Consider the following 26611-nt stretch of genomic DNA (forward strand, 5'->3'; position numbering starts at 1 on the left):
AGTAAATGAGCATTTTTAACATCACTTGCAGCAGCATTGCGTGATTCTCTGTGGAGTTTTTTATATACATATAAATGTGGGCTTGCCTGCAGAGCTTTTTTGTTGGTAGGCGTGTTTCTGCTCCACCTGCCAAGAAGACTGCCGGGACACATTCCGCCCTGCTGGCCTGCAAAAACACTCAAAACTATGAAAGGAGGAAAGAAATAAAGAAGGACCCGCTTTGAATAGTTGTTGTTGAACCATGCACCCTGTGATTGACGTGAGAAACTAGGGGGAGGATCCTGTCTGGGCTCAGACGCAGTTTGGGTTGCACGCTGCTGATCGGGCAGTCAGAAACTTCAGGACGGAGGAGAGGCATCCATCAGGAGAACTAATAAAAGTTTTAAAAGATTTCCCTTCGGGAGTCTTCTTCTTTTATCGGACAGGCTCGTCCCGGCGGAAACATGAAACATAAATGATGTTCAACGTTTCCATAGATGGAGGTTCATTCTCTAAGAACCTGGAGGACTTTGACTCCATCCGCAGTGTTCTCCTTTACAGGTCAGTCTAAACTTCACTTTACCCTCAGTGAGCATACGGAGCATTTACGCACTTTATTTATTTATTTATTTTTCTACAAACGCGACGTCCCGTGCTTTCATTTGCTCAGAGACACTTTGCCAAAGCTTTGCTGAAATCCTGAGGGGATTTAAAAAACCTCATGCAAGGGAGGTGGAGACACCGGGCATCAAAATAAAAGTGCAAATTAACAAAATAAAAGCCTATACCCGTCATATTTGATATAGGCTACTTTAGGCTCCATATTGTTTAAATTTCTTTACTGGATTTTTTAAATTTAAAATATATAAATCATTAGCTGTTAAACTGAATTATTACTCATCGTACGTTTAATAGGTTTGAGCTGTTGTCTGTGTGCTTGCTGCGTTATTTTAAGGGAAATAGCTTCACGGTGCCAAATAAACCGTTAAGTGTGTTATGTACCTAAACATGAAGTAAACCGTATCCCCGACCCGTTATAACGTCTCGTGATATACTTATGTTGTTAATAATTGGCGGCGTGCTTGAGGGAAGACACTATTTTAACAGAAAACTTCAGCAGGAAAGCTGCTAGCAAGAAGCAAAAGCTTCAGCGTTGTCAGGGGCAACTGTGCTATCCACCAATAAAATTCGGCGCTCACGTATCACGTGACCACACCAAATCGCTCGCTACTGCTTACAACATGGCGAGTGGATGTCGGTGCTTGTTTTGGTGAAAGTTCCTCTGTTTCTCCGCGCTTTTTGGTGAACTAAGCCGTTCATAAACTGATGGCCACCGCGAATCCCCGCCACTGTGCCGGGAAAAGTATCTCCGGCCGCCACACGGACGAAGAGGCAGCCCAGAGCGACGGAGGTAGTGACGGTGGATCCACAGCATCGAGTTTCAGCAGCTCCGACTCCTCAGAGTAAGGACACACTATGTGTCAGAGACTAGAAACGTTTCACCTGTCTGTTCATTTTACACGTCCAGATAAATGTTGTTTTTGAGTGGAATTACTGCTAGGTTGTCAGAAAGCGGGTGTCCGCAGTTTCCGTCTCCTCCCTTATGCTTTTCATAGCTTTGGGCAGTGTTTTCAACTTGGGAGGTAAACCTTCATAAATAATTACATGCTTTCTTAGTAAATTTATGGATGCCGTGTCAAAGCTACTTACCGCAGCTTCTTAAAGTTAAAAGGAGAAAGACCCGAGGCAAAAATAGCTCCAACTCTTTTACATATGGTGTTTGTACATATGGTGTTTTTCTCTGTTCTGTTTTTACAGCATGCACATGGTAGACATTGACATATTTTAGGAGTTTTGATATTTGTTGTACAGTTCACTCAGAAACCCCCCCAGAAACAAGCAAAAGTGCAACATTTCGATCAGAAAAAAAGCTGTCTTCATCTTTAACTTGTATGCGCTGTTTGGATCAAATTTGACCTGTTTTGATATTTGATGCTGAGATTTGTGTTTTCATTGCATCAAATCAATGAAAATGTTGGGTTAAGAAAATGTAGGAACTGTCAAGTTGTCCATGCCATGTTTGTGTGTATTTTTTTAAGGGGCAGTGGTGACAGAGTTCAATGGAGACCTTGACACTGTTACAGGAACTCTCTGTATTTCCACCAAATCTGCCTAGATTCCTACAGAGACTGCTGCTGGCCTTTTAGGGATCAGGAGGGAATATTCAAACACTGAAATAGTGATTATATGTGGTGCACGATAGGAACAGAGGTCACACAGAGGTCAGATGTTGGCTTAACAGAAATATGAGATCGTATTAAAGGGTGGCACAGTGTTGGAGTAGTTTGCACTGTCACCTAGGTTCCTAGTTTGAATCCTGGCTGGTGTCTTTCTGTGTGAAGTTTAGAAAGTGCTATATAAATATATGGTTAAAGTGTAACCCACTAAAACAAGCTTTCAGTGGTCATTATGAGTAGAAAAGTGTTATATAAGTGCAAGTCATTTACATACCTATTTGTTGGCACTAATAAAAAATAATCTGGTAATAAAGAAGTTAGAATCCATTTATTTTGAGCTAACTGAGATTAAAACAGAGATCAAAGAGGGGTTGGAGATTATAATCATATGATATAATAGGATTTAAAGCCACCTGAGCTGGCATTTCAGTAAGTGTGGGAAACATTTAGGTAAAACAGGACCTGATATTGTGTAATAATGGATGCTTTTCTGCAAAAACGAGTGTTGTAAAACCTAAAAAATACACTCTCCCTGCTCTCTGAAGCATTAATTCATGATTAATCCTCCATTTATTAATGGCAGACATGCCATTTATGCATTCTAAATTGAGCTGCAGTTCAAAATTTGTTGTAGACACTTATTATGAGGGAATTCTTGGAACCATACAGTGAATATGAACAGTATGTAAGGCTTAAATCCTCTGCTTTCTCTCAGTGACCTGGAACCAGAATGGCTGGACGACATTCAGAAGAACGGCGAGCTCTTCTACCTCGAGTTGAGCGAGGGCGAAGAGGAGGCCGCGTTGGCCCAGCAGGTGAATCAAGGTGTATCCACCAATCATGTTCGCTTCAGTGAAAAGGAGGCAGAGATCATCACAGAGCAAAACAAGAAGCAGCGCTGCGGCTCCCGGGCAAAGGGTGAGCCCACGCTTAAAAAGCTGGCTAGGATCCTGAGGAGGAAACGGTGGCCCTCACAGCGTAGAGGAGGGAAGGATGGGTGTAAAGACAGCTCATCGCCTCCGGCATCAATCCTGAAGAACCAGCAAGGCCAAAGGCAGGGTGTGACTGTTCAGCAGCAGCAGCTGAAGGAGGTGTGTGTCTACCTCAATCCTAAACGTTTAGGAGGTTCTTCGACCCCTCTGTGTGATGGCGGAGGACTGCTGGAAGCACTGCTGGGTGTGGTGCATCGCCCTGCCTGGAGCAGAGGTCAGGAAGACCCTGCAGTGCTCACACGGGAGGAAAGACTGACTGTTCATGGATTAATACCAAACAGTCCAGCCATCAAATGTGGCCAAATCCTAATTGGTAAGAACATAAATCCAAGAGTCAGCTGGTTTTATCAGTGAGGGATGTATTTGTTACTTCAAAGCTTATACTTCTGAGAAAAAAAAGTATTTGGATAGAAGTTAATCACTTAATTGTAACAAAACTGTTTGCGGAGGCGCTTATGCCATCCTCAGAAATAAACTCCTACCTTCACAAGTGAGGAAAAAAGTAGGTATGTAGCCATTAGGATTCTGTAACGATCATCAGCAGAGTCTAGATATTAGTTGTTTGCCAGTTTTAGTACTGATAAAGATGAAAATTTAAAAAGTAACGAAGAGATAGGAGAAAAAAATTACAGCCAGTGTTTGGGATTTAAAAAATCACCAAATATCGGTGTCGGTTTTTAAAACCCTAGATTGGTCAGGCTTTAGTGGAGTCGTGTTCTAGTACTGACACATTAATTTCCACACCACACAAGTGCCCTGCCAAAGCACGGGCTGTAATTATGACGACATAGCCATAGTGACTGCGCACAGATTTTTTTTTTTTTTAATAATCGCCTAAGCAAAGCCTAAATGATGACTCTAGCATGCAACACAAGTAAAATCTTAGGGAGAAGAGAAAAGTCTGCACACTGTTTGCCTTCTGTTTAATAATTTGTTTTATTTTAAATTAGCCAATTAGAATCAAATGGGGATGTGACCTGTATCTAAATGAAGTTTATAAATAAAGTTCATTTCTTAGGATTTGTTAATTGGCTTGTTGTTATCATCGTTATCATAGTAAACAAAGTAACCTAAGTTTGTCATATCTTATTTATTTAAGTCTGCTTCTTGCAGTGCAGTTAGTAGCCAAGTGTGTTGAAACCATAGTGCTAGTAAGCAGTATAAATCTGTCTGGAGCACACTGACCTATCTGCCCTGTTTAAAGAAATTTATTCAGTTCCATATTTTTATTCATGTATTCTGTCATAGTAGCTTTGCATGATTCACAGTTTAAAAAAAAAACATCCTTATTTCTCTTTTCCCGGGCCTTGGTGGAGTCACTCAGTTTATTGTCTGCTTGAAACAAAAAGGTTTCAGCTTAGCTTTCCTCTGATTGGTTGCCCTTCACAGGCACAAGGCTTGTGGGTGGGGCTCTTGGTTGTTGCATGACATGTTAGGGATATCCCCTCTCTAGCGAAGATCCAAGAGGAGAACAAACTAGGAATCGACTTATCTCAGTTTTTTAGGAGGAGATAATCACGTTCAGTTTTCTTACCAGAGCCAAATTTCTTATGATCAAGTCCTCACATACTTGTTTGTGTTGTCACTTCAAAAAGCCTCTGTTAACATTTTACAGTAACTGTGAAACTATGCGTGCTTGTCACCAATGAAATCGAGAACAGTTGTGGTCCTGTAACTTCAGCCGAGAGGACTGCGATGTTTATCGCGACTCCAGCCATAACTGCTGCTTTACTTTCAAACCGCAGCTCTGTCAGATCTCAGGAGCTGCTTCAGACTGAATGCACTTGTGTGATGGCCTTTTACTCTTGTCATGTAACCAATCCGATAGCGGGTGTAGGTGAGATATTGCTCTAGACTGCAGAGTGGCGACTGCAAAGAGAGATTTGGCTGCATTAGAGCCAAATCAGCAAAATGCAAATTAATTATTTTTATTGTAAATCTGTAAAAATAAAAATAATAATAATGATACCAATGATCAGGAAAATGTAGAATATCATTAGAAGATTGGAAGATTAGCAAGAAATGCCTTAAACCTAATTCATCTACTTTGAAGAAAACCGTTATTTATGACCAGCTCTAAACCTTTACGATCCTCCGCCTTAAATGAAGCTTTTACTGCAGATTTGCAGAGTGACTGGGACTTTGTGCGGTCAGATGTGGTCCTGTCTGTCTGAAAGCTAAGCATCTCTGAAGTGATTTTCTTCTTGGAGGACTAATCTTTTTTTTTGTTTTACCAGCAAACAGAGGAATGCCAGTTGTGCTTCACCACAAATGACTACCCACATCAGTTACGGTTTAGAGGAGCTTTTATGCAGTGCAGCTACATGTTTGAACAATTAGACTGCTTAAATACCTGAAATAGCTCCGTTACTGAGACGGTGGAGCGCTTCCCTGCACACGAGCAGGTGAAGTTCTTTGCCGAATACAAACAGCAGTGGGTTTAATAGCAGATCGCAGTTGCATATGATTAGTTTTTACAGGAAAGGGGTTGGCTTAAAAAAATGAAAATACATTTCCTTGTTATGGTTACATTAAAGAAATCTGTTTTGTATATCTACCAGATGCTTTCTAACTCTCACTGTATGTCTAAGTCCTAATATACACGGCATGTCTGTCTTTCTGTATGATGACAGTGTATTTGTTAAAACTTGCTGCTTTTGTCCTGATTGAGCCAGTTTAGTTGATAAATATATATTTTCTGCATGTTTTGCTCAGGCGATGTGCTCGTAGCTGTAGACGATGTCGACGTGACCTCAGAGAATATCGAGAGGGTTCTCTCCTGCATCCCGGGACCAACGCAGGTCAGTGTGTGTGTGAAGCTGCCAAAATCACTTTTTCTGCTGGTGTTTGAAATTGGTGACATGCTGATGGTGTAGCCAGTGATGATTTCCAGATCTGGATAAAGCTGACATGGGGAGTTGATGATAGCTCTGGAGTACCTGGATTACCTGTAGCAGCATTAATTTATGGCTTCTTTTTTTTTATTTGACACAGCAAGTCAAAGGGAGTTTGTATTCTCAGCCTCTGTTAACAGTTAGCTCCAAAGTGACATGTTTTTTTGTTTTGTAGTTGTGCCTCTGTGAACTACCATGGTGGATTTTAATGAAGAAGTGCAGACTTTCAGCTTATCTTTTTAAACTAGTTTTCCACTAACTGTTTACAAATTACTGGCATTCTTTTGTAAACACAGGCTCAACATTAATGGTAAAGATGAACATAATTTAAATATAAGGAATACGTTTTTACACTTTGATTGAATTCCTTTGCAGTCTAAACTATAGAACCCGTGAACTTCACCAAATGCTGTATTTCCACCTTAAGTTGCTCCTTGTTTTTGGGTCTCTCTGCCTTATGTTTGATTTTCAGTAACAGTTATGCTCTATTGGGTTGAAGAATATCCCATTTCTTTACCATGACAAACTCTTGGGTTGTTTTTCCCGTGTACTTGGGAACTGGCCTTACCTGGTGATGAAGCTGCTCATCAGTCAGTTGTCCAATTACTTTTGAGCCTTTTGTATAAAAATGGCTCCAAGTCCTAAAGAGTTAATGTATAACATAAATAAAACTAGAGGTTTACACTTCGATCACATCTTACTGTCAATATTGGGAGGCCCCTTTTTTATTTGATGGCCACTTGGTGAGTGTTTTGTGTTGCCCTTTTTTCATTTGGTTAGATTTCTAAATGTATAAGGCAGCATGTATGCTTTTAAGATCCCGCTGCCTGTCATGAGCAGCAGTCGTCGAATGCAGATACAGATCAAATTGCTTTAAAATGCAGCGGTCTCGCCGAGCTGCTAAACTGTGAGTAAAAAAGCATAAGCCAGCACTGTTTAGAAAGCCCTCAATGATCCTTTGATCGTCAGCAAAGAAAAAAAAACAACAACCCACAGTCTGCGTCTCAGATGTGCATTTTCACCAAAAAGCAGACCATCAAAAAGAAGGAATTTGCAAATGACAGAGTGTACGCAGGGTTGATGGCGAACATGGCGGATGCACGGGACGGCGGTGTGACTATTTTTCGGTGCCACAGGAAGCTGTTGAGGCTGAAAGCTCAGCTGATTAGAAGTTGTAGTCGGAAACTAAATTACATCGTAGGGGAAGAGCGAGAGAGATTTTTGGGGAAAAATGCGCAGCTCCTCAGGCACCGTGATGACTTTCAGAAACTTGAAATAGAGCTGTACTGCTGACAGAATCATTGTTTGGTGTGTGTGTGTGTTAGTTGGAGGATAGAGTGTTTTTGTGCGCCGACCCTGCCAAATGGAACACAGACAGTAGTTATTAAGTTTGAAGGGACAAATATTAGTATTAAAGTCAGTCCACCGTGGCCTTTACCAACCCTGAATGAACTACAGCTTCTCCTTTGTGCCTGCATGTGTGTGTCCATCCATGAATGAGCGGTAAATGACTGACATCAACAGACTGGAATTCTAGCAAGAGCACACTCCAGTCTAGCCACATCCTTATTATTTATGATGAGAGAAAGTGCTGCAGTTAGCCCACTCGGCCTCTTTACTCAGAGATTTCCCCAATTTATGCTCAGCCCCTTTCAAACTTTGGTACACCCTTATTTTTCATGTCATTTCAATTTGATGTCAGCAGCTCAGAACTTACCGCTTTCATCATCTGTGCACCCAAAATAATTAAAGATATGCTGTCATTAAATTAACTTTTTTCTTTTTTACAGCTTTTAGAAGTCATTTTGCAGCACTGAGTTTGAAAGGTAGATCAGATGGTGTGTCTCCAGCGCTAACTTCTTCTTTAATAATACCCTTAAATTGGCTCAAATGGCCGAGCTCCCAGATGTAGGCGCCTGCTGGAGAGGCGGGTGGCCTGTGGTTAGTGCTGACAGGCCTTGGAGAGTTCTCTGGGAGCACTCGCTGGTTTAAAGAAATACGATTTCAACATTTTGACCAGGTAATTTGATCTTTTTTCTAAAATATATTGGGTAGGCTCCATGTAGTCTAAAGTTGGGAGAAATAAATGCAGATTTATACCTTTGGAAAGTCTGCATCGGCTTATTATTTACTTCTCCGAGCAAACAATGCCTGTGTTAACATTTTAACTCCAGATTGAGTTTTTCTTCTTCTTTTGAAAACTGCATAAATCAGTGTGAGCGGTTCTACAGTGTGCAATAAATGGCATAGTTCACATTCTGTGTTTCACAACCAGATTGTAGTCTTGGTGTGACTAGTGACAGTGAAGATGTAGTGGTTAAAACTTACTCACTGTGGGTTGAGGTTAAGTCTCAGCTCTGTTCTCTTCGCCTTTCTGCTTTTCCTGCAAACATTTTACTTAGAAAAAAACTACTTAAAGCAGCTTGGTTCACTGCACCTTGGACATGAGATAAACAGCATACAAGCACAACCATATTGCTTCAGTTAATGTCAGCTTAATAACTTTTAAGCTGACAACATTGAGAGTAACATCCTCCTCTCTGCCCCTTAATGCTCTCTGGTCGCTATGGTAACGCGTAAATATTTCTTTCAAAATAAGACACAAAACTACAACACGGGAAAAGACCGAGTTAACAGTAAAAACCCTGGAAACCATAAATTTCACACCTGATCCTCAACTCTCGCGGCCCTGTACCAAACGACTCATGGACCAGTACCAATCGTGGCCGGGGGCTTGGGGACCGCTGCTCTATATCATCAGTGTGATTTATAGATACATAGATGTGTTGTAGGTTTTTGTTTAAGGTAAACAAAATATGATGAATAAATTGCACAAAAATGAAAACACATGCAAATTAATATATCTTTTTTTATGTCAGATGGTCAAATAAACATACCAGCTTAAAAAAATATAAGTGCCCTGCCCATATGGTATTTATAAGGCTTTTAATTTACTATTCATTTGGATATCATGAGTTGAGTTTCTGATAAACAAAAATCTTGAGTTAAAACAAAAGAAATTGAGCTGGTCTAAAAATATCCCATAAATTTATACTTGGTTAAACACATGATTTTAAGCAATACTCTGCTTTGCCTCTTTGTGCCACGCTAAAGTCTCACTGGCGCTCACGGGTTGAAATACTAAATAAAATGTGATGTGGTGAGAACCTGACTTTTTTAGCTGAAGATATCTCAAATACCAACGCTAACTGAATCGTTAATTTTTGGGTTTAATCCTCATATAAAGGTGACATAGTTTAACACAACCACATAAAGGAAATGTCTTTTTCTTCAACCAGTTTTACAAAAGATTTATTATATATAATATTTGTGTGTGTAAAAATGAAGAATGAAGTACATCTTTGGTCTCGGAGGCTAATATTGTGTAGTTTAGCCCAACAAGCTGTTGTCTCCCCATGTCACCTTGTTGAATGTTGATTGCATGAAAGGTCAGGAAGCTGTAGTGGTTGTAGCTCACCATGTAAGTTCTCATGGATTTGCTATATAGGTGGCAGTTAGCTGGTGTCATAGGCTACCACGTCTGTTCACCGATGGTCAGTGACAGTGTACGTAGGTGGCCTCCTTTATTCATCTCTCAAACCATATATCCTCTCTGTCCAGAATGTGAACATTAGCATGCTCAAAAAAGGGCCTTTCTTTCCTTGGGTGCAGGTGTACAGCTGAGTCCTGTCCTGTTTAATTGCCTGTTTCAAATTCCCCCCCAGCATTTCAGTACAGTTCAAACCCTGTGCTTCTGTGACAGAGCCTTCCACAAACCATAGCTGTGGTCTTCTTCCAGCTCAGCTTCTGCTTTAACACAGATTGCCTCTCTGTGTCATAAATCTGTTTGATATGATGCAGATTTCGCATTCGAATGAGTGATGGCATATTTTCTAGTCCCCGAGGCAGTGAAGTAACCCCAGACTCTAATATTTCCACCACCATGCTTCACATTTGGTATGAGCATCTTCTCCTGAAGAACTGTCTGCTCTAAAGACGTCTGGTAATACTAACTCTGATCTGTGTGTCCATCTGTCTGTAACTCTGACCCGTCTGTCTAGGGCACATTATTATAAAAAGCCAGGGTTCACCCAGATGGTTGTTTTTTTTGTTCAAGTTATAGTTTTGCTCTATTGCTCTTTTTGGAGTACAAAGTCTTTTTCCTGGCACACCTCCCATGTAGGTTAAATTTAAATTCGGTAAATTTGTGCAGTCCCTTTCTGATCATAGATGCACTTTGACATCAAGAGTTACCTACAGGTCCTCTAATGAAATTAGGGAGTTCTTGGAGACGTCTTTTAACATGGGTTTGGTGTTGGATTAAACTTGCTTGGGCTACCAGCCCTTTAAATTCTCTGCCACTTGTAGGTAATTTTCCTTGGAGTGAAATATATATTTTTTGAAATAATTTAAATATCTTTTTTTTCATGTCCTTTTCCCCCTAAAAGGTCTTTAGGTCTTGGCATTATAGCAAACTGAACAACAGACCCTAAATGTTGCTGTCACTCTTCTTCTATGACTTTTATTTTCGTAGATTAAACAGTCTTTTAATAAGTTGTGAAAAGACTAACTTATTAGTTTCAGTGTATCATCTTTAATAATATCCACAACATTTTTTGTGTCCTGCTTTTAACTCAGCTTTGTTTTGATTGGTTGTACCTCAAAAACAGAAGGTTTGAATGGTATGTGGGCGGAGCTTCTGCGCTCACAGACTATGTGCTCTGATGAACATGATAGTGATATGGTTTCTATATCACATCATACAGATTAAAGATTTGAAGAAAAAAATGCGTGAAACTCACTGTTTAAAGCACTCTGAGTTCTTTTGCACACGCACAGCTCAGTATTTGAAATTTGACCACGTTAATATGACCACTATGATCCAATGTTGTATAACCACTGACAGAAAATAAGGAAAAGCTCAAGAGGCCTGCTTCAAATTGTTAAAGGAAGGAAGAAGGTAAAGCTTTATTCATCCAGCTCTTCCTGAGCAACTCTTACACACATTATGTTAACCAGCTGTTCCCTCTCACATCTGGACTCTGGCTCTGGTTTACTTGAATTAGCATCAGCTTAGCTCCATAATTGGCCTCTGTGGTGCTGACAGCTTTCAGCCCAGAGTCAACACAGCGTGTGAGCAGGTATGCCGCTATAGCGTGTCTTTACCGTGAGCCGTCAGCACTAACTTCAGTCTGAACGATTCTTTAATTCAGTGTTTGTGTACGTCCACACAGTCTTTCTTTGTGTTGATTCATTTTTGGTGTGTTTCTAATCTGTATGTGCATAAAAGAGGCTCTCTTGAAATGGGGAAAGCAGCTAATCACAGGTCCTAACTAAAAGTTGGATTAAATAAATACAGATCTTCTTTAATCAAAACTCCAGCACGATGATTTTAATTCATCTGTCTCCAGACTCGTCTATCGTGTCCTAATCTGTGAGGTCAACAGGCAGTCTCTGACTCCGGCTATAATCACACTTAAATGTAGGTCTGACAAATTGTTTAAACAGAGACACCGCAGAGTTGCAGTTTCTCATCCTTCTGTGCGTCTCGGACACATGTGTTTCCATGTGCGTGATGGTCCGATTTCCATGCGGCTCTGTGTCTGTTTCCACTGCGACTTTCTATGAATGACAATGTGAAATGGAGGACTGTGGATGGAAAGTAAAACTGCTGCATGAATGAGAGCACCAGTGCCGTCCGCTGCCTCAGCGCTGTTCCTCGGCCTTGTGAAGCAGTCTGGTTTTAATTTTAGTCAAACACACACACAACCGCACCGATCTCTGCTATGTGTTATGCTGCGGTTAGGCCTAGATGTCAGTGTCACTTTCTCTTTGACAGTCACCATCCCGCTTTTCACTTTTCTCCTTAGTGAATGTGTAATGATTGAAGGTTTTTTTCTTTTTTCCCGTCTTTTGGAAGCATGGCACACATGCACACCTCGCCAAGTATAATCAAGTGGAGACGCAGTGACTTGCAGAATTTTTAGAAATGAATGAAATCTCTGAGAGGCCCTGGCAGGCAGACTGATGAAGTGATATTGTAAAAGAATGGCTGATTTTCTTCTTTGTCAATCGGTCTGTTCCTTGACACTATTGAACTATTCCTCCATAGTCTTTCTCTGATTTTCCTCATGTGTTCCTCCTCCAGGTGAGACTGACCTTGGAGACCGTGGCTCTGTTGGACCGGGTCAGCACTGGCGATGCTTCCCTGATCCGTAGGACAAAGACCTCTCCTCCAGTCAGCCAGCTGGTGCGCCTGCTGTGGGGCGAGGACACAGCCGAACTTCAGATGTCCATATCGCACATCCCTCATATCGTCATGTACCTGTCACTCAAACTGGACTCCACATCGCCACAGGAAGAGGTTAGACAATAAAAATGCTACGATGAACAGTCTTTAAAGTTCATTTAATGAAATCTTTGTACTGCGTTGGTGCGGCGCCGAGCTTTGCAGCAGTCTGCAGTCTCACTCTTGTTCATGTTTGTGCTGTTGTTGATCCTTTAAGTTTGCCATGTCACAGAGAATTGCAAGTTTTATAGACAAAGAATTTCTTTGAAGTTAAATGAAACTCAAGTGTTTAAAAACAGAGAAAAGTCTCCAGTGCAGACATTGTTTGTGCTTGTTCTCTGTGTTTCTCTGATCTTCATTGTTTTTTGCTTTGCTTATTTCTCACCATCACAAAGTCCAATGTGGCTTCTTTTCCTGTTTGAGCCAGCTTTTCAACCAGTCAGTATTTAACCATACGGATATCTTATTCCAGATGGCAGACATGCTGTTGCCTTTTTGGAGGGTTGTGCATGAACGTGCCTCAGTAATCTTCCTGCTCAATATTCTGTGTGTAGCTCAATAGTTACACAGACAGACAAGGAGCCATAAATCATACTTAAAGACCTACACTAGTACTGAATGGGTTTGGACTGTCTTTTGCCTTCAGAGGTTCCTTAATTCTTAATGGCACAGATTCAACAAGGTGCTGGAAACATTCCTCAGAAATTTTGGTCCTTATTGACATGACAGCATCACACAGTTGCTGCACATTTGTTCACTCCACATCCACGATGACAATCTACTGCTCTACTGGATTGAAATCTGGTGACTGTGTGCACTACTGTGAGCTCACTGTCATGTTCTTGAAACCAGTTTGAGAGGATCTGAGCCTCGTGGCATAGTGTGTTATCCTGCTGCGATCAATAGTGAGTCAGCCACCACCTCCAAAAGGAACAACCCCCATTAGGGTTTAAGTACCTGGTTCTCATCATCTTTTTGAAGAAGCTTCTTGGATAAAAGGTGAAGCGCCTTCACAAACTTAAAGTCCAGGTTCAAAACATATTTGAGTTATATAATGAAGGTGACCCAGCCTATTAAGTGAGCCTGTCAACATTACTAATAAACTATTTAAATGTTTGAATTAATAACCACATGGCTACTCTGCAGTGAGCTATACAGTATATAATTATTTGGTACTTTAACTTTGAATGCTCATTGCAGTGATACCAGGTTTACTGCTTTATGTAGGTATAGGAAAAAAAATAAAACTGCTTATTTTGCAATGAAACATTTGGGAAGTGGATGGGAAATATCTGCTGACATGTCCTATTTTGAAACAGTAGCTATAAAACTTTGCAGTACCTGTTTTTGTTTGTCTGTTTAATTTTGACTGACGTCCAGCATAAGTGTAAACCAGTAGCTTAATGTTGGGTGAAAGAAAACTTAAAGTATTTTGGGGAATTTTTGTATTCTTCCCCAGTTATGTCTATGCAACCATGCTAGCCACCAGTACTGAGGTTTAGCAAAATCTATGATATTATTAAAGATAAAGCATTGGCTTTGAGACATTTTTGTTGGCAAAATGTTAAAACATTTTTGCCTTTAAAGACTACATTGAATCCCAAAAGGATAAACAAATAAAAAAATAACAATTGTTTTCTTTCTTATTCATCTAGTTTTCTGTCAAAGTCTCTGGTGCTTCTGTTTCACAAAAACGAAACGTGATTATTAATCCAGAGGTCATTAAATGCATTCTCGAGCTCATTTATAGCTAGTATTTAAAGTTATAACGAAGAGCTCTAAAGAAAAAAGTGTTTGCTGGGAAAAAAGGCAGTGCTGCTGACTCCACAGTGGTTATAAGTACTGTCACCAAAGCACTAAAGCTACGATTTGAAGGAGTTATTAGCCAAAGAGCTACATTTAGACTTTGGGTCTTCCAGTTGAATTACAAGCAGAGTTCCTGTGTTTCTCTGCAAAAGGTTCCTGGAGGTCCTCCACTGAAAACAGGCTGCTATTAAAGAACAACATGTAGGGAGCTGTTAAAAGAGAAAGCCACCTTCAGACCTTAAATACTGCTGATAGGTTTGACCTAACTGAAACTGGCAGAATAAACAGAAACCTAAAGGCCGCTGTTGATATCCAAATCCCGGATGACCACATATTTTCCCATTCCTTTGGAGAGTAAATTGGTTTTTGGGGAAATCTGATCGTGACTTTTGCGGTCAAAGGCTCTCATGACTCGGAGCAAACTCTATAAAACTCAATTTAAGACACTGAGCTGTGCTGAACAGACTGATTTAATTATCCACATTCTGACAAAGGGCACTCTGATAATTGAGTATTGAGAATGGCCTTAGCTGTGTAGGAAACCCCAAGATTGGGAGTGGTGAGCTTCTCTTCTCTTCTGAATTTCTCTGATGTGAGTCAGACACTTCAGAAAGCTACTACTCTGGACAGCGTCCAGCGCCTGCGGGTGCTACCAACCCAAACTAGAGAGTGGAGAGAAAAGCGAGAGGTGCTCTCCATCATTTTAATGCCGTGAACTTTCTGTCCTGCCCCACGCTCCCTTTGCAGCAGCAGTGAGCTGTTCTTCCACTCGGGCTATAAACAAAATAACATTTCCTATTTTAATTAGATCCATGTGCTTGGTGCTGTTTTAACATCCCGTAGGTAGGACACAGCTCACTTGTAGTAAAGTGTTAATCCCAAAGTCTTTGCTGACCCACACCTCCCACACTGTAATCACATTTTCCCCGTGGACGCTGCTGGCAGGTTGACGTTGCCTTTATGGTTGCACTTCACTGTTCTGCAGTTCCTTTTTGTGTCTCTGCACGCCAGATTTTTTTCTTTTCTTTTCTGTTTTTTTTTTTTTTTATCTCGACCTAAAGAGCACTGGTGATAGAGAGTACAGCTTGTCTGGAGCCACATCAGCCAGCGGTTGATTTTTCTAAATGACAGTGCTGCGCACGAACCCGCTAAACTCTGACTTTGATTTTTTAAGTCCTTTGATTGTAGGTTAGGAGAAACCGGAGAGGTTCAGTGGTGATATTTTTGAGCTTTAGCTGTGCGATGTTTTGCTGATGCTTGTGTACAGGCTGAAGTTGCTTTCTGTGGTGGTTGTTCTGTAGCAGCCTCTCCGTGCATGCTTTGTCCCCCAAGGTGAATATCTCCCATCGGCACTCGTTTGTGCCTTTGTTCTGGTTGCCAAGGCTATAAGAGGCCGTTCATTCAAAGTTTTTACCCCTCACCCACCATCCTCTTATCCTCTTGGCGGCTTGGATCTTATCCGCTGCTTTAAAGTTGCCAGCGTGCTGGGAGGAATACTAATAACTCAAACAATGCGCTGGATCTACTCCAGAGCGCTCTGATTCTGTGCTGCTCTTTCTGTAGATTTTGGACCTGCAGATTTTTGCAGTCGCAGGAATAAGAGTTGTACAGAAACTAGCTGAACATTAACCGTGTGCCGCTATGTCCCTGAGAACGAATGACAATTAAATTCCTGTGTGTCCTCCAGGACAGGAAAGTCAAATATTTTAAATGTGTTTGGAAACATTGGTCTTTAAAGTGACATATTTTTGTTCCTTTTTGGAGCCAAAGTGACATTGTTGAGTTGTGGCTCATCCATTCTTTCTTTTTTTCTCTCCATAATTTATGGCAGAGAGCATTTGGTAGCAGCCAAGTTCAGATATTTCACATTCTGCTATTGAAAAACTAACCAGAGTTTGTTTCCCCCTCTATGCAGCATGTGTAATTTTAACAATAGAGTTTGTTTCAATGCTAAGCGACGCTGCTGCCTGTGTGTGTCTGCAGGAGGAAGTCTTGTACCAGTACCCTGTGTCTGAAGCATCCAGCCAGCTGAAAGGAGTGAGGGGGATCTTCATCACTCTGTGTGACATGCTGGAGAATGTCACAGGCGGGCGGATCATCAGGTAGGAAAGATAAAATGTGCTGCAGCGTGCTGAATCCGGGCTACGCACAGAAGAAAATCTTAAATTTCCAGTGTTTGTCATCTTAGTTTCATAGTCTGTAGTTTCTCTAACACCATGTCCAGAAAATGAGGTTTATTCCTCATACAGGGTTTCTTACCTCCTCACACAGTATCTTTGGATCAGTATCCATCAATATATAAAAAAAAAGAGTATTTTTTGTACTCTTAGGGTACAAAAAATAGTTACTCTTGTTCAGTATTTCAGATGACGCTTAGCCATATAAATCTTTGGAAGATATCTTCACATGTAAGGGAAAAGAGAACTCCTGTATTGTGTGTACTGCCAGTGACACTGGTCTCTTGTCACACATGGTGCGTTTATGATTCCTAACAGCTCTGATACTTTGTCCAGCTGGAGTTCACTGCCTTTATAGACACTTACTGCCACTGGTCTCGCTCTTAACCTGGTTAACCTGATTAACCTGGATGTGGTCACAATGAAGCCACTTCTAATGTAAGTTTCCAGTTAATTTTTATAGTAGCTTCGTCCCAGTAGGTCGCTCCATGGTGTACTGATTAACTCACTCACCTAATACATACGTTAAAAAACATCAAAGATACAAACTACAACACTGCCTTGGCAGAGGTGTGTGTGCTCTCAGAGTGTTTCTTGTATTGCATTAAAATTAAGTCATCTCTTCACCCGTTTCACCATCTCTCATATACTCATCCATCCTCTTTTTCTCTCCCAGTTCATCTCTCCTACTCGGCAAACATCTGGTACATGTTGGCTACTGGAAAGAAAGCAACAATCTTCTGGTCATCGGCCTTCCTGCTGAGAGGTAGCCTGAGGCAGCGTTACACACACACACACACACACAGACACACACGCACACACTTATACTGTGAGGTCAACTGCAGGCACATTCGACATGCTGTGTAGATATTACACAAGTTGATAGCACATGGCAGGTGTTAAAGTTTGACAGTAATTTTTCACATATATCTTTTTTCCTTTTTTAAATTGCTGCCCTGTCACTGATGTGGCAATAAATCCTCCGAGCGTGACCTGTGCTCCAGAAATGAAGTATTTTTGGAAAGAAGGAAAGATTTAAGAGCACAATCTGTAAAAACAATCGGAAAGGACCGTCTTTTTTTTTTTTCTTCTCCTCGCTTTTAACTTTACCATGTGCTTCTCTTTGTCCTTTGTTGGCCAGATGAATGCCTCTTTAAGAAGCACGTGGTCATAAAATGCTTGGCGAGATGAGTCACATTAGCCACCTTTATGTTTGTAGCGGGTCAGCCCCGACCAGTCATCGTCTCACGCCTGGAAATAATGGATCGATTCTTGAAGAACACCCACAAGCAGAAAAAAAAAAGCACTGCCGTAAAAATGTTTTTCTCTGTGGCTGCTGGCTGTTAATCCGAATATTTGATAAGCTTGACTTTTTCCATTTCCCTCCAGGGTTCCTCTGCTGTATCTGCAGACCGTGGTAGGAGACGTAGTCCGCACACTAAAAGTGATGTACGGCTCCTTAGACAGGTTGGTCACTGTTGCCTTTCCTTCAGTCCTGCTGAGCGCTGGTTGGAACTTCCTCTTTCTGGTTGCCATTTTTTCCACATTATGCAAAATATGCTGAAATCAAAGTAAAATGTCTTAGCTGTAAAGTGCAAACCTTCCCCACAAACTCATTATTGTCTCAATTTGTCAACTTGATCTACTTTCTTCTCCTGAGCATGTGTTTTTTCTTTTAAAGGGGACCTGTTCCACTCATTTCTAGGTCCATGTATGTAAGGAGGGAGTAGGGAGGATGTAATCGCTTCTGTTTGTTTGTCTCTCTTTGTTAGCAGGTTTCTAGCTGTTATTTTCAAATTTTGTGTGATGGTAGATCACAGATGGTACAGCTCAGGACCAGGCCACAGTAAATGTGAAAATAAGTAAAAACTTTATATTGCCCACAGTTTTTTTTAATGGATCATCTTCAAGCTTCACTTGAATATACTTAGGTCTCAGGAGACAGGATTATTTAGGTTGTCTAAGCATTTGACCTTGACCTTCATTGTTAGCGCCAAAGTTCAAACCTGACCTTGAGAAAAAATGTCAAGAAACCATATTGAGTAATATATAAAAGGGGATGGAGAGAGCTGTGCAACACACATTTTAAGCTTATTTCCAGACTCTATAAATCTCTGCAGGAGGGAAAAATGTATATTATGTACTTTAAGTGCAGATGGGAGGAAGAAGCAAATATAGAATTAACAAAAAATCCAGATTGGATAAATATATGTGAGACACATTGATACACCACAATTTATTTGGACGAACATGGTAAAGGTTTTTTACCTCAAACATAAAGTGTTAGAAACTGTTCATCCTGAGCAGGAACACTACTGGACAATGTGTAGGAATAAATCTGCAGGTTTCTTCCAAAGCTGTTCTCCTACTGAGGCAGCTGGTAGCAAAAAAATGTAATAATTGGTTCAGGAGTTGGCCTTTGACTTCACTGTAATAATCTAGGAAACCTACCATCTGGACTCGATGAAAAAGATAAATACTTAGAATAAATACTTTTTAAATACTAATGGTGGGTAGCAAAAAAGCTGTAATCAGATGATGGTTGTGTGAAACATGCCACGCCTGGCTAGAAATCATACAGGAAATAGATGAAATTTTATATGACAAAGACTGGTCAAAATGCAACACATTTTTGAATCAGAGATGTTTCCTCTCTGTCTGTGCATCTGTAATTTATCTGTAATTTAAATGTCTTATGAGTTATAGTTTTTCAACTCTATAAATGAATCTAAAAGGTGCTTATGTCATATGCCTGCAAAGACTAATTACAAGGAACATGACTGTGAGTGCAGTGATGCAATTTTATTTCATCTTTTCAGCTGTATTTTCTCATGTCTGTTATTACTAGATGGCCTTGTGCTTATGTATGTTTGCCAATTTCATGAATGTTATCATTAAACAATAAAATTAAATATATTTTTTTTAAAGATTTCTTCTAATTGTGTCCTCCCACAGTGCGTTCTGTAAGGTGGACCACGCTCCCAGGTTGGACCATTTCTTCTGCCTGTTCTTCCAGCAGCTCATCCAGCCCTCGCGTCTGAGGGAAGGCTCCTCCTCGGCACCTCCGCCCGACATCTCAGGGACTCTCTTCCTGGACGGACTGCCGGCGGTTCGATGGCTCACGCTGCCTCCAGAAATCAAGGTACACTGTTGGATCTGTGAATGTGAAGTTTCTTCTATCTTTCTGTTCTTACGTGTGGCTTTTGTTTGTTAGTTTAGCTCTGGTGCCCCCTTGTGTTGAATATTACAAACAATACCTGCTTGATTTTGATTGATTTATTAAATCTGATTAAATTTTAATGGACTTCATAATGACAATGGGTGGTGGGAATAAAACGTAAGAGTTCATGGAAAAGCACATTTAAAATGACTGCTTAAGCCACCTTTAGTGTTAATAATATTTATGTGTGTGCGTTTTGTTTGTTTGTTTGTTTTCATCTGTAGATGGAGGTGGACACGGTTCTGTCTGACTTTGAGTCTTCTGATTTTGGAGAAATGGTAAGGAATGTTAGTTTTCCACATTTATACCTTCTCTCCTGCACATATAAAGCTGTGCAGTCTTTACAATCAGCTGCACGTCAGTGAGGTTTAACTCTTTCTCATAAAGACAACGTCTAACGGCCTCCCCGTGTACCCTTAATGACGAGTTTTCACACTCATTATACATCATTAAACCACTCTGTTCAGAAAAGAGCTTCAAGGTTTACTCACAGCAGGCTTTCAGGGGTAAAAGGTTAAGTGGGCAAAGACACACAAACATCATAAGGGCTTCTCTTGAGCACGTGTGCATGTTTGCTGAGAGCTATCTTCTGTCTTGAGCAGAGGAAGGGAGAAGGTCAGACTATTTATAGGAGGGCGTTCATGTCTCTGTGTGTATTTTTAATGAGCAGCTAATGAGGTCTGGTCTGTCCCTTTGTACGCACAGCGCTAACAGGTTAGAGATGGATTATTGATGCTGGGAGCAGTGAGGCTGTTACTGCTTTCACTTAAATGATCATTCTGTTGAGCTCCACTGAGTTAATGTTGCACTCACACAACACTGTCACACAGACAACCTTAAATGTGACTTTCTTTGTCCTTTTATGTGCTTTTACAGTCTGAGGATTTTTTCGGCCTGAGGCGTCTGTATATAATCCTCGGCTCCTGTTTGTTCTATAAGGTAAGTTTCGTATTCACAACAAGCACATGCCTGCTTCAGCACCAGCAGCCTTATCATACTTTTACTTCCTCATCTGATAGCATCCACGGTCTACACAGCTATTCTTGTCCAGATAACAGTCTTTGTGTACACAAGGTGGCCTTTCACACAGGATAACAGGATGATGAGTGTGTTCTGTGGCTCAACAGCAAATTTACAAACTAATTAAGCTGTTAAATTATTAACTGAGAGGATAAGGGAGACAGTAATTTATCCTTTCATGTTTCCAATCTCTCCCCTCCCAGTCCTACCTGATCGCCAACCACCTGCCTAAGGAGGACCTGCTGGACGTGTGTCTGTACTGCCAGCACTACTGCCTGCTGCCGCTGGCGTCAGAGCAGCGTGTGGGTCAGCTGGTCATCTGGAGAGAGGTGTTTCCCCAGCAGAGGGCTAACGGAGACACGCCGGGCTACAGCCAGCCAGAGGGCCGACACTTCCTCCTCATTGTGGGGCTGGTAGGGAAGGAAATCACTGACTTGTTTTATTGATATTTATTCTTTTTCTTGACAAAACTCCTTTTCTCATTTCAAATAAAAGGAGCATTTAATTATCGTGTTTAAACAAAACCTGCTTTAATCCCTCTTTAAATTCACCCTCCTTGTGTGAAGAAGTACATCATCTTTAAATTTTTAGGCATATATTATCTGGTCCTTAGCATTCTACTCTTAAAATGAGGTAAGTGAAACCTCAGATAAATTACAAAACATGACATATTACACCTGAACCAAAATTAAGATGTCTATGAAAACCTTCCATAGGAATTAAGTAGCAGTAGTAGCAGCAACCAGGTGCTGCTAATCAAATGCACTTGATTAACTGGTCATCAAGTATGAAAGCAGAGGTTTTGGTGTGTGTTAACGCAGTTCCGAGGAGGGAAGACAATCAACTGGAAGTCCGTCATTGTAGAGTGAAAAAGATTATTTACATTCGTGGCAGTTGTCAGTCTTCCCAGGAGAGGACGTGAGACACGTCAGACGGTGCAATGCTGAGAGAAACTGCACAAAAACCAACAAAAAACAAGAGCCACATCTCAGACTCAGACTCTCAGTTAGCATGTTAAATGTTAAAGTTCATGACAGTTACCTGTTTGTTTGCAGGGGTTTGCAGGAGAAAGCCTCTTTTCTCTAAAAACATAATAACAACATGGCTTAGGTTTGCAAAGTTACATCTGAACAAACCACAAGACTTCTAGTTGATGTTCTTCAGACAACACCTCATAACAGCTGTCAGCACGGTGGTGGAGAGGTGATGGTTTGGGTTGAAGCCACAGGACCTGGGCATCTTGCAGTTTTTGAGACGACCATGAATTCCTCTGTATACCAAAATATTCTTGAGTCAAATGTGAGGCCATCCGTCTGAGAAGCTTTAAACTTGGCCTAAACTGAGTAATACGACAGAACAGTGATCCCGAGCACAGCAGCAAATCTGTCACAGTGATCCAGTCAAAGTCCAGCCTGATATAAATGTTGTGCTGGGACCTTAAGAAAGATGAATGCCTGCAAGCCTCAATAACAGGTCAATGAACTGAAGCAACATTATACACAGAGAGTGGGCCAAAATTCATCCATCAATGTGAGAGTCTGACAGAAAACAGCTACCTCAAGCTGCTTTTTATCATGACTGTAATTCTGCCTCATCTCCTCAGTCTCTGTCCATGTGTGTGTTATCTGCCAGTATTGATGCTTCTTCATGATATCGTTTTCCCTGTGTCCTCAGAGACACTTTATGCAGTGTGTACTGTTGGAAGCAGGCGGCTGTGCTTCTCCAGCTTTGGGCTCTCCTGGACCTGATTGTGTTTACATTGATCAGGTGGGCTTTGTTGAATCTGAAGGCAAATTCCTGCCATAATCATTTACGTCAAACTGAAGCTCTGTGTTGTTCTGGCCCCCAGGTGAAAGCCACCCTGCTGCAGCTGGAGGTGTTGGAGCCAGGTATCGAAGAGCGTCTGAATGCTCCGCCTGCTCCCTGCCTGTCCTGCGCCGACTGGTTCCTCCCTGCTGCCACAGCTCGTGACCGGCTCGACAGCTTGGCCTCCTCCTCGCCCGTCTTCAGCAAGCTTGCCGGTGCCGTTAAAGGCTCCTCGTCCGGGTCCAGAGCTCGCGCCCTGTTTGGGGAGAAGTCGTGGAGGGCCAGCCCGCAGAGGAGCTTGTCAGATAGCGGGAGCGAGGGGCAGATGGATGCCGGGTCGGGGTCCAGTTCGTCAGCGGCTCCGGGCCTCAGTCCGCATTCCACACCGGACTCGGCCAGGAAGCTGGGAGGTCGTCGGGACTCGCTGGGATCTGGAGGGTCTGATGGGAGCGGAGGCAGCGGAGGTCTCTTCAAGGTTCATCTGTAATCTTTTAAGGAGTTTATATTCGTTCCTGTTTATTTTTTCATCTGTTAGCCAATATCAGTGAATTAAATTTGTTACAGGGTGTGAAATATCTCATTTATTTTCTAATAAATCTGCACATAAATGGAAAAGTGCTGAACACAGAGGTTTTGAACAAGGTTTGGCTCAAAGTGTTTTCATTGAAAATGCAGAAAACTTGCCCGAATTGTTTGCCCAAACAAGCCAGCTGGTCACAAATAAAGCAAGTTATAGGGAACAAAGCTGGAAGTCGATGGACTCAATCAACCAAATACACTTTAAACAAATTCAAAGCACACTGATAGAATTTCTTTTTAAATAGGAAAAGTGAGGGTGGGTTGAATATCTTTTTTGTCTAAAAGCCAATTAAAAGCAGATTTTATTTAACCTTGACATTTTGATACACTTTATATGTTTTTATCAGATACCCAGGATGAAGCACCCGAACCCTTTTTACCTGGGGACCCTGAAGAAGACCCTGACTGAGAGAGAAACGGAGGAGATGTACAACACCATGAAGTAAGTGACCTGTTATCCATTTACTTTAACTAACCAGATGAAAACACTCTCTCTTCAGTTTGACCTGAGGTCCTGTGTTTGCCACAGACTAACATCGGGTGCAGAGAACACCTTGTTCCACTACGTCCTGATGGAAACCGTGCAGGGAATCTTCATCGCTCCCACTCACAGAGAAGTGGCTCAGCTGAGCGGCTCCATTCACCCACAGCTCATTCGCAACTTCCATCACTGCTGCCTCTCCATACGAGCCGCCTTCCAGCAGAGTCTGCCGGCCAGGGTGAGACAGAAAGGTGTTTCCTTTAAGTGTGAGGTTTCCAGAATTGTGAGGAAGCTCGTTTCTGCCGCTGACAATAAAAAGGGCTAGCTGTGATTTATTTCATAGACAAACACATCAGGACCATCATGAATACAGCAGACTTTCCTGATCTTACACATTAGCGGAGGCTCCAGACTCATATTTCCCTCAACAGTAACTTTTTGGTCAGGACTTCTTTACCCAGGATGGAGAGACTAAGGCTACGTTCACACTGCAGGTCTTAATGCTCAATTCCGATTTTTTGATCAAATCCGATTTTTTTGTCTGCTTGTTCACACTACAAATAAAATGAGACAGCAAACGCGCTCTAGTGTGAACGCTCAAAGCGGCCCGCATGCGCAAAAGAAGATGTCACACACAACGCGCTCTGTTTAGACCCAGAGCAAACAACATTGTTTGACTGATGGCCCTTAATATAAAGACTTCGGACTTTATGTTTCCAGATTTTTGCTTTAAGTTATTTTGTTATTTACTATTTAGAGGAGCAGTGCTTCAAAGGATAGTTGCAGATTTCAGTCAGAATCTGCAGATTATACAGTACAAATAAAATGTTCACGTTGTCTTCCCAACAGTTTCACTAACATCTACACTGGATGGCCAGGAAGCGTTCGCGATGTCTTCTCGGGCGCTTCTCCGGCGCTGATAATTGGCATCTGTCTCATGTCAGTGACGTAAAAGACGGATTTAATGCGACATGACCATTCAAACAGCAGTCGCTTTCTAAAACATCAGATATGTATCGGATTCAGTACCACATACGAAAGTGACCCAGATCGGATTTGAAAATATCGGATTTGTGCTGTTTTTACACTGTCATACCATGATCGGATATGGGTCGCATAGGGTCAAAAAAATCGGATTTGATGCACTTTCGCCTGCAGTGTGAACGTAGCCTAAGGTGTGAAAACAGGAGTTTCCACTGTGGTTAAAGGAAACCCGTTTCCTGCAGAGCTCAGCGGGCGTTTTTCTGTATTCTGTGCATTAATGTGTTGAATGAATCAGGTGATTGTTGGTGTGATTTTTGTTTCCCGTAGAGCCGCCGTGCAGCAGACAGGCCGCAGGGCGGCGGCTGGGGTCTGGGTCCCGTCAAAGAACACGGGGTTCTGTTTCAGTGTAAACCCGAGAACTGGACCGACCAGAAGAAACCTGCTCCCACCATGACTTACTGGGTCATTGGGTACGTCAGCTTCCACTCAGATGAAAACCCACCTATTTGCTTTTTTAACCGCACAGGTTTACGTGTTTCAGATTATTCAGGCAGCAGCTGGAGCAACGAAGTGTGCTCAGGTTGAGTCCTCATCTGGGGACTGCAACCATTCAACTTTCTGTCTTCACCTGGATGATCAAGCAGCCAAACCTGATTCATAGCTTTAGTAAATAATATTACTGGAAGATAAAGCTGGTCTCGATCCCATTCAGGGAGACTTCCAGTTACACTGTTTTCCCATCAGTCTGCTGTTTAATGGCTGAAATGAATACGAAGCATTGTGCAGTGTGTTCAGTGAAACACAGGGAGGAGACGGGGAACTCTTCATGTTGGACCCGATGTTGGTACTTTGTGTTTATGCTGGAAAAACTCCCAGTCTTAGTAAGTCAAAGAGGAGAGGGGCAGGCGGACTAGAGTTAAAACAGGATTTGTAAGGAAGGGTCACAGGGGAACAATTTAGAATGAATTAACTGAGCTCCTTTGTCGATTCATAACATGAATTTTAACATTTCTCGTTTCCATCCGAGGCTTTTTGTAAATGTGCCCCTGCCTCATTCTCACATACACTATATACGTATATCATATATTGTCTCCTCACATACAAGGTTTTGAATAATCACGGCCCACCTTATTTTAAAGACCTTACAGTACAGTATCACCCCATTAGAGCACTTGGCTCTCTGCTTTTAAGCTTAGGCTTCCTCCCTTCACCTCCAACTGGCCAGAGCAGTTGGCTGGTTCTGATGGAGGTTTCTTCCTATTAAAGGGGAGTTTTTACTTCTCACTGTCACCAAGTGCTTGCTCATACGGGGTCATATGATTGTTTCTCTCTGTTATTGTACAGTCTTTACCTTAGACTAGTCTTTGAGGTGACTGCTGTTATGATTCGGCACTATATAAATTAAATTAGTGAATTTCTCATCTGAGTCTCCTTCCTTTGGCTTTCAGACGTATGCTGCTGGAGCCCGTTCCTCAGGAGTTCTACGTGTGCTTCCATGACTCTGTGCCCGAGGTTCCCGTGGAAATGGCCTTCAGACTCTCCTTTGGTTTGGCTTTGTGACCTGTCGCTATCCTCCTCAGCACCAGATCAGCGGCAGTGATGAACAGAAACTTTAAGACTTCGTTTACCAGTAACCGTAACATTCTCAGGAAGATAATTCAAATTATGACACCTGTCGAACCATGCAAGCATAAATGTAGGGAGCCTTCATACATTTTTTTTGGGCAGTGATATTAGGCTGACTGCTATTTTGTGCCTTATTGCACATATAAAAAAAATGTGTCTAGGGTCTTTTATGTGCACATGAAAATCCACTCAAGTCAATCAGGGAATACCTCATGACGCCATAATGCAGAAACTCATGCAAGACCTTCCTGCAACAGCAGCTGCGTACATCTCCATGCCGACACAGCACACAGGGGTGTAGTGATGTTTTCACAAACAGTTTACAGTGAAGTAAAAATGCCTTTCAGTTGCTTAATTTAAACTTTGTACAGTTTTGTAAGGAAATTGACTCATTTGTTACATTAATGAATGAACATTAAAAAGGAAAATTATTTATTTTATTGCTTCCAGACCAATTTGTTTTTTCACATTATTAATAAAGAAAGGTGGAAACAGCTACTCTCTCAAAACTCAGAAACAAA

The 26611-nt window shown here is 41.6% G+C and overlaps 1 protein-coding gene across 2 annotated transcripts; it reads left to right on the forward strand.

Moving 5' to 3' along the window:
• Positions 1–284: 284 nt before the first annotated feature.
• On the forward strand, positions 285–26543 carry intu (inturned planar cell polarity protein). 2 transcript variants are annotated; one of them, XM_039609822.1, is made up of 17 exons: positions 285–540; positions 2932–3521; positions 5924–6009; positions 12251–12466; positions 16181–16299; positions 17051–17140; positions 17764–17841; positions 19330–19516; positions 19819–19872; positions 20471–20533; positions 20818–21027; positions 22289–22381; positions 22464–22895; positions 23347–23441; positions 23529–23718; positions 24792–24934; positions 25913–26543. In XM_039609822.1, the coding sequence occupies exons 1-17, from the start codon at positions 455–457 to the stop codon at positions 26022–26024; spliced, it is 2844 nt and encodes a 947-aa protein (XP_039465756.1). In that variant the 5' UTR covers positions 285–454; the 3' UTR covers positions 26025–26543. The 2 variants fall into 2 exon arrangements, with proteins under 2 accessions (XP_039465756.1, XP_031588160.1); XM_031732300.2 differs by lacking the exon at positions 285–540 and adding an exon at positions 1182–1442.
• Positions 26544–26611: the final 68 nt, after the last annotated feature.

This window comes from Oreochromis aureus, linkage group 3, assembly GCF_013358895.1.
Source record: "Oreochromis aureus strain Israel breed Guangdong linkage group 3, ZZ_aureus, whole genome shotgun sequence".
Taxonomy (NCBI): domain Eukaryota; kingdom Metazoa; phylum Chordata; class Actinopteri; order Cichliformes; family Cichlidae; genus Oreochromis; species Oreochromis aureus.

Excerpts from the sequence above, each read along its gene's own strand:
- intu (XM_031732300.2), top strand. The coding sequence starts at position 1,306 with ATGGCCACCGCGAATCCCCGCCACTGTGCCGGGAAAAGTATCTCCGGC. Across the intron at positions 6,010-12,250 it reads GCATCCCGGGACCAACGCAG|GTGAGACTGACCTTGGAGAC; the intron begins GTCAGTGTGTGT and ends TTCCTCCTCCAG. Across the intron at positions 17,842-19,329 it reads ATGTACGGCTCCTTAGACAG|TGCGTTCTGTAAGGTGGACC; the intron begins GTTGGTCACTGT and ends GTCCTCCCACAG.